This window comes from Lepisma saccharinum, chromosome 24, assembly GCF_977018435.1.
Source record: "Lepisma saccharinum chromosome 24, izLepSacc3.1, whole genome shotgun sequence".
In the NCBI taxonomy this organism is placed as follows: Eukaryota; Metazoa; Arthropoda; class Insecta; order Zygentoma; family Lepismatidae; genus Lepisma; species Lepisma saccharinum.
Genome location: NC_139252.1, coordinates 41,581,124 through 41,588,546, shown reverse-complemented (window position 1 = coordinate 41,588,546; position 7,423 = coordinate 41,581,124). Strand labels below are relative to the sequence as shown.

At 34.8% G+C, this 7,423-nt stretch overlaps 1 protein-coding gene across 1 annotated transcript in view; it reads left to right on the top strand.

Annotated features, from left to right (window-relative positions):
- The first annotated feature begins 368 nt into the window (after positions 1 to 368).
- The window catches only part of Smu1 (Smu1 spliceosomal factor), a 36,946-nt gene continuing 29,891 nt past the window's right edge, over positions 369 to 7,423 (top strand). Inside the window, exons 1-2 of the mRNA XM_083110862.1 lie at positions 369 to 505; positions 6,382 to 6,448. Coding sequence (XP_082966988.1) covers positions 480 to 505; positions 6,382 to 6,448 — 93 coding nt within the window. The 5' untranslated portion in view covers positions 369 to 479. The remainder of the gene's footprint in view (positions 506 to 6,381; positions 6,449 to 7,423) is intronic.

Sequence of the window (7,423 nt, the reverse complement as noted above, 5' to 3'; positions counted from 1 at the left end):
ACATTGTAGTGATATTATCATTTATATTTCATTCTTTAAACGTTGTAGTATTACTTTCCCCTTCCTTTTTATTTCTCGGCCCATAGACTCTCAGACACGATGAATTGTGAGATTGTCTACTCACACAAACATAGAACACAAAGCACAATTTTCGATGCACCAATAAATAAAATCACACCAAATCAGCCTACTTTTCTTACATGTTTGTTTTTAATGTAAAAAATTATTACTTGTTGTTATCCTATTTCTACATGACTACTTTTGATGTGCTAAATGCTTTCTGTTTGTTTTTGGGACGTGTTCTACATTGGTGTATAAAGAAACTGTGTAATGTGTGTGAATGTGCTGTGCTGGGTAATCTGTGGTCTGTGAATACACAAGGCCCGTGTTGTGTTGCGGAGATATTCCTTCGAAGTATTTCTTGCTCTCTCTCACTGTTTTGAAGCTTGTGTTACTGGGGAAGTAAAGCAAGTGCCAAGATGTCAATTGAAATAGAATCCGCTGAGTAAGAATTTTCATCACTACTAATGCGTTTTACTAAAGAATTCGCAAAGAAATTGTTGCGTACTTTGAAGATGCTTGAACAATTGTATTTGCATTAAACATAGGATACTTTTCAAAATCATCTAGTATTTTTATTCTCTCTTAAATTTATGAACCATAACAACGTAGCATTCGAGTTGTTCATATTCATTACAAAAGTTTGTCGTACACACAATTTCATGTGATACATTTGGTAACAGTTTCATGCATCGGAGATACAACATTTCTTCAATTTTACACAAGAAACTACTTACGGAAATGAGTTTCTCCAAGGTTTATAACCTCCGTCGATATATATTCACTATTTTCTTTTGAGCAATATCGAGATTTGATGGACAAAGGAAGAAAAAATTAATCTTCGTCCGTTCAAAACTATCAACGAAATTTTACCATGTCTTTAATACTTCATTTAAGATTCAAATTAACAACTACAGACATACCACAATGGCACAGAGTATGCTTTGTGACATTGGTTTGGATGGCCTAGTGCGGGGAATCAACCTGCAAACACTCCATCCATCACCTTAACCTCGATTTTACGTTTTTCAGGGGACCAAGTTTAAAAAAAACTTAAAATGTCGGAAAATGTAAAATCGAGGAAAATTTTATAACATTTTGCTGCGTTGGAACCATCAAGATTGAATGTTATAATGTGGGAAAACTTAAAACTAGAAATATTTTTTAAATAAAACATTTTTAGCGTGGAATTTCTAGTAGTTGTGGTGTGTTTATATTGTGTTATAGTTGTGATGTGTTTGTGTGTGTCTTGTGTAGTAGTTATGCTGACTAATGTGTTTGTGTTTGTCTTGTGTAGTAATTGTGCTGTCTTAATATGTTTGTGTCTGTCTTGTGTAGTAGTTCCTTAATTCATATTGGGGGTTAGGCGTAGAGCTGACAACTCTGCACTGTAAAAAGACATGTCAAGAAACAGAAATATAAGGCCATGGATGTTCCCAAGGTAAAATATTCCGGAGGTAAAATAGTCCCCCGGTCGGATCTCCGGATGGGGACTACTTTGGGAGGTCCCTGGACTAAGGATAAGATCTACGTTAGGAATAAGGATATTAAATTAGGCACCTGGAATGTTCTGAGCCTTTACCGGCCTGGGGCATTTCAGTGTACAGTTAATGAGATACTTAAGTATAAATTAGATGTAGTAGCTGGCCAGGAGAAGGGAATTGTAAAACTAAAAATTATACTTTTTTCTATGGTGGTACTAAAAATCATAATTTTGGAACAGGCTTTTTCATAAATAATAGAATTATCTCGGCTCTTAAAACAGTAGAATTTATTAATGATAGGATATCATATACAGTTTTACAGGGTAGGTGGTGTAAAATTATTTTAATAAACATACATGCACCAACGGAAGATAAAGATGATTTTTATACAGAGTTAGAACAGGTCTTTGATAAATTTTCTCATTATGATATGAAAATTCTGTTAGGTGACTGTAATGCACAAATTGGCAAAGAAGAGACATTTAAACCCACAATTGGTAAAGAAAGTCTTCATGAATTAAGTAATGATAATGGTATAAGATTGATTACTTTTGCAACCTCAAAGAATTTAATTGTGAAAAGTACCACTTTTAAACATAAAGATATCCATAAATATACCTGGTCTTCTCCAGATGGTAAAACTCATAATCAGATAGATCATATTCTCATTGATAAGAGAAGGCATACTAGTATAATTGACGTTCGTACACATAGAGGTGCTGACTGTGCCAGTGACCATTATTTAGTAATTGCTAAATTAAGAGAAAGACTCTCAGTGATAAATCATAAGCAACAAAATCTAAAAGTTCTAAAATTTGATACAGGAAAGTTTGCTGATGAAAGAATTAAGAAAGATTACCAAATTAAACTGTCAAATAGATTTGATGTTTTGCAGGATTTATATGATGATGAAAATATAAATGAAACAGACGTAAATAAGAATTGGGAGCACATACGTAATGCAATAGAATCAGCAGCTAAAGAAAGTATAGGATACCATAAACCAAGGAAAAGTAAGCCATGGTTTGATAATGAATGTCATAATCTAATAGAAATAAGAAATCAGGCTAGACTTAGGTGGTTAAACAACTCGGATGATACAAATCAAAACAATTATAATAGAATAAAGCGAGAAGTTAACCGCACGTTTAGAAGTAAAAAAAGAGATTACTTGAAAAGCAAAATTAACGAAATTGAAACAAACAGCAAAAATAAAAATATCAGAGATTTATATAAAGGTGTAAATGAATTTAGAAAGGGGTGGCAACCTAAAGTAAACTTGATAAAAGATAAAGATGGTGATTTTCTAGCTGACCCAAGCGATATTCTAAATAGATGGAAGAACTACTTTAATGACCTTTTAAATGTCCATGTAGGAGATAAATCAGAAGTAAATGAAGTACACACAGCAGAACCTTTAGTTCAAGAACCTAACTTGACTGAAGTTAAAGATGCTATTAAAAGGCTAAAGAATAACAAAGCACCTGGCATTGATTTAATACCAGCTGAGTTAATTAAATATGGTGGAAATTCATTAATATGTCAAATTCATAAATTAATTTGTTTAATATGGAATAAAGAAGAACTCCCTCAACAGTGGAAAGAATCCATAATTGTTCCTGTGTTTAAAAAAGGTGATAAAATGAACTGCAGTAATTACCGTGGAATTTCTCTACTCTCAACAACATACAAAATATTGTCTAACATTCTTTTAACAAGACTAACCCCATATGCTAATGAAATTATAGGTGATTATCAATGTGGATTTAAACGTAACAGATCAACTACAGATCAAATTTTTCACATCAGACAGACACTTGAAAAAAAGTGGGAATATAATCAAAATGTCCATCAGCTATTCATTTATTTAAAAAAAGCATATGATTCGGTCAAAAGAGAAAAATTATATTAGTAGAGTTTGGAATACCTAAGAAGCTTGTTAGTATGATAAAAATATGCACCAGTGAAACAGAAAGTAAAATTCGTGTGGGTAATAATATGTCTGACAAATTTACAATTCATGATGGGTTAAAACAAGGAGATGCATTATCTCCATTGCTCTTTAATTTTGCCTTAGAATATGCTGTAAGGAAGGTAAAAGAAACTAAAGAGGGACTAAAATTAAATGGTGTGACTCGGTTGTTAGCATATGCAGATGATGTAGACTTACTGGGGGATGATGTGAATACAATTAAGAATAATGCTAAAATATTTTTCAAAACTGCTAAAGAGATAGGTTTGGAAGTTAACAAAGAGAAAACTAAATATATGCTTACAGGCCGAAACCAAGTGTTAGGTAATAATCAAAATCTAATTATTGATAACAACTCGTTTGAACCAGTTTCCAAATTCAAATACTTAGGAGTAATATTAACAAATGAAAATTATATTAAAAAGGAAATAAAAAGTAGGCTTAATTCAGGAAATGCATGTTACTTCTCTCTTCATAAACTTTTGTCTTCTCGTTTAATATCTAAGAAACTAAAAGTTAAAATATACAAAACCGTAATTTTGCCTGTAGTGTTATATGGGTGTGAAACTTGGTCCCTTACATTGAAAGAGGAACATAAATTGAGAGTATTTGAAAATAAGATCCTAGGAAAATCTTTGGACCTAAAAGGGATGAGAAGACAGGTGAGTGGAGAAGGTTACATAATTTAGAACTACATAATTTATACTCATGTCCAGATATTATTAGAATAATTAAATCAAGAAGACTTAGGTGGGCAGGCCATGTGGCACGAATGGGAGAGGAAAGAGGAGTTTACAGGATTCTTGTTGGGAAACCAGATGGTAAGAGACCTGTAGGAAGGCCAAGACGAAGATGGAGGGACAACGTTGAGATGGACCTAAAGGAAATCGGTAGGGATGGAAAAGAGTATATAGATCTTGCTCAAGATAGGGACAGATGGAAGGCCTGTGTTGCTGCAGCCATGAACCTTCGGGTTTAAGAAGGCTAGAGTGTTAGTTAGTCGATATATATTCGTCCTAAAACTTCATCCTACAATGCAGCAGAACAATAAATAATCACTTTTCATGTAATAATATTGCGCATTTTGTGAAAATCGACAACATCATGCCGTTGTTTCCAAGATGTACCTGCAGATGGCTCTAGCGTCGGAAGTCACGCGATCTCGCTAGTGGAATCAGGGTTTCCAAACGAGTGATTTTTTTCGAGAAACGCGAGTTTTTTTTTTTTTCTTCGAGAAACGCGCGGTCTTTTGGCGAGAAAGGAAAATGGTTTTTCGATGAATTTAGGGGTGAAATGGGTGCTAATGGAACCTAACCTAACAGGCCTAACCTAACCTCATGTGAATAGTTCGTGGGGCTACCCGTGGATGGGTTTTGGGGCTAACGTCAATGGTTTGTGGGGCTACCCGTGGATGGTTTTTGGGGCTAACGTTAATGGTTTGTGGGGCTACTCGTGCATGGTTTTTGGGGCTAACGAACAATGTTTCATCGAAATGTACAATTTCCGGACGTGATCCCCGGTTTTTTACAACTTCCATGCACAATAGAGTTGGAAACATTGATATTCGAAAACAAAAGAAGCGTTACAATTCGCAAAGCAAGCGATATCGCACCGTGACGTGCTTTCCGTAGCATTAAGGAAAATGGTTTATTTTAGCAGAAAAAGTGTTTGTTTTCGTGCAAAAAGCATATTGGCACCTTCCACTATGTTCCGCAATACATAATTGGTAAGTACAAACCACGAGAAAGACAAAATATCCGATTTAAATGTGTCTCCGATATACATTTTTGATGATCATGTTTCATATTAAGGTATCTGTTCTGAATGTTTAATGATTTTTGCAAGTTTGATAGGAGTATTAGGAACTTTGGAACGACTGAAGATGACCGGACCCTCTCTTCGATTTTCTTCATATTTGGCATACTCACTAATTGAGGCCTCCTAATCACGAATCTGAAGTTAAAAGTTGTTGGAAACTTATAGAAATTGCAAAATAAGGCGTTAGTTTTAGGAATGGAAACCGTCGATTTTCGCGAATTTTTTTGTTTTACAAGCAAATATATATATATATATATATATATATATATATATATATATATATATATATATATATATATATTCCTGATACTATTACGACATGAAATTTTAACTGTTTGCCTAACCTAACCACACGTCATTGGTTCGTGGGGCTAGCGTCAATGGTTCACAATTAATTTGCAATTTCTAGAAGTTTCCAACAAATTTTAACTTCAGATTCATCATTAGCAGTCCTCAATTAGGAAGTATGCCAAATTTCAAGAAAATCGGAGAGGGGTCCGGTCATCTTCAGTCATACTGGAACTTTAGAGAATATTGGGAACTATTGTGGAAGTAAGTTTGAAGCTTTGAAAAACATTCGCACAGTTAATTATGATTTGAAAAGTACCTTATGCGAACAACAACGCTTTCCAGCAAGCAACAGTTCTTGGTTTACGGTTTTTTCAGATACAAATTACTGGTGAATTTTCATATGAGGCTCAAAGGGCATGTCATGATTAGATCAGATATTACATAATAAAATGTTGAAAGCATTTATGGACGTTATTTTAATGCTGAGAGACCTGATCTGCTTAGCCTAACAACAATAGTATTTATGATAATGCCAAGCACCTAAATCCTGACAAGATTTAAAATTAAAACAGACTGGAGAACATTATAAAATTGAATTAAACAAGAATAACATGCCACTGTACTTGACTTGAGTTTCCTATCACATAGGCTGAATGGCATTTGAATGATTTTAAGTTGCATGAAGTAATGTAATTTAGTCCATATGCCTGCAAATGTGAAGCAGAAACTGGTTACAGTAAATTTTCTTCTTTTCAGTGTCGTTCGACTCATACAGCAATATTTGAAAGAGAGTAATCTGTTGAGGACACTTCAAGTTTTGCAAGTAAGTTCCAAAAGCATTATGCTTCAACCCATCCTGTTGTGCCAATACACCTCCTGTGTATGTCAAAACATGATTTAATGTTTGTTTCTGTACTGAGAAATATTAGACACTATTGTAATAACCAGTAATTCAAATGTAATAGGTCCATTTATTTTTGGAAAAAACTACCAACAGAAAGTGCAGTGTTTCTGTGTGGATTCCTGAAAAACAAACTACAGTCACATCATAATAATCAAATAGCCAACAGGAAGTGCAGCCATCTTTACTTCCTGTCCGTGGCTGGTGAAACTTAATGACGTATTCTGTTCCCTTCGTCTGCTTTGCGACGCTAGTGACATCTACGAAAGATTGTAAGGAACTATTTGCTTTCTGTTTCAATTTTCTAAACTAGATGGCAGGCCTAGGCAACAGACAGTGACTCCAACCACAACATACAATTCCTGATCCTAGCCGTTTCCCCTGGTGGAGTGGTTAGCACATCGTGCTACAATGCTAGGGGTCCCGGGTTCGAATCCCGGCCTGGGCGTGGATGTTTGTAAGTGTCCATTCATCAATTTCATAATGTCATCACTCATCTCCATCTTTGCAAATTAGCCAAAAGTGGCACAAAAAGCGATGTAAAATAAAGCAAATCAAATCAAATTTCCTGATCTTAGTTAAATGGAAAGTTTTTACAAAGGTCTCCAGAAATTATCATCATTAACAACGCGTTTTTTCCGTTCCCTTGCAACAAAGTGTCTCACGAGTTTTGAGTTTAAACCCACTTTATGCGCAATGCACATATAGGCTAATCGGGACTGGCCCTGTAGGTTAGAGTGGGATCTGAACCAGAATGTGCTCGAAGTGGTTAGCGATGTGTGTGTGTGGGTTATCCCTGGCTAGGAATATTTACGCAAAGCATCCCCCACCTGTGACTATTTTAATACATATGAATACCCCACAGATGTGATGTTTAATATGGTGACAAGTAGGCAA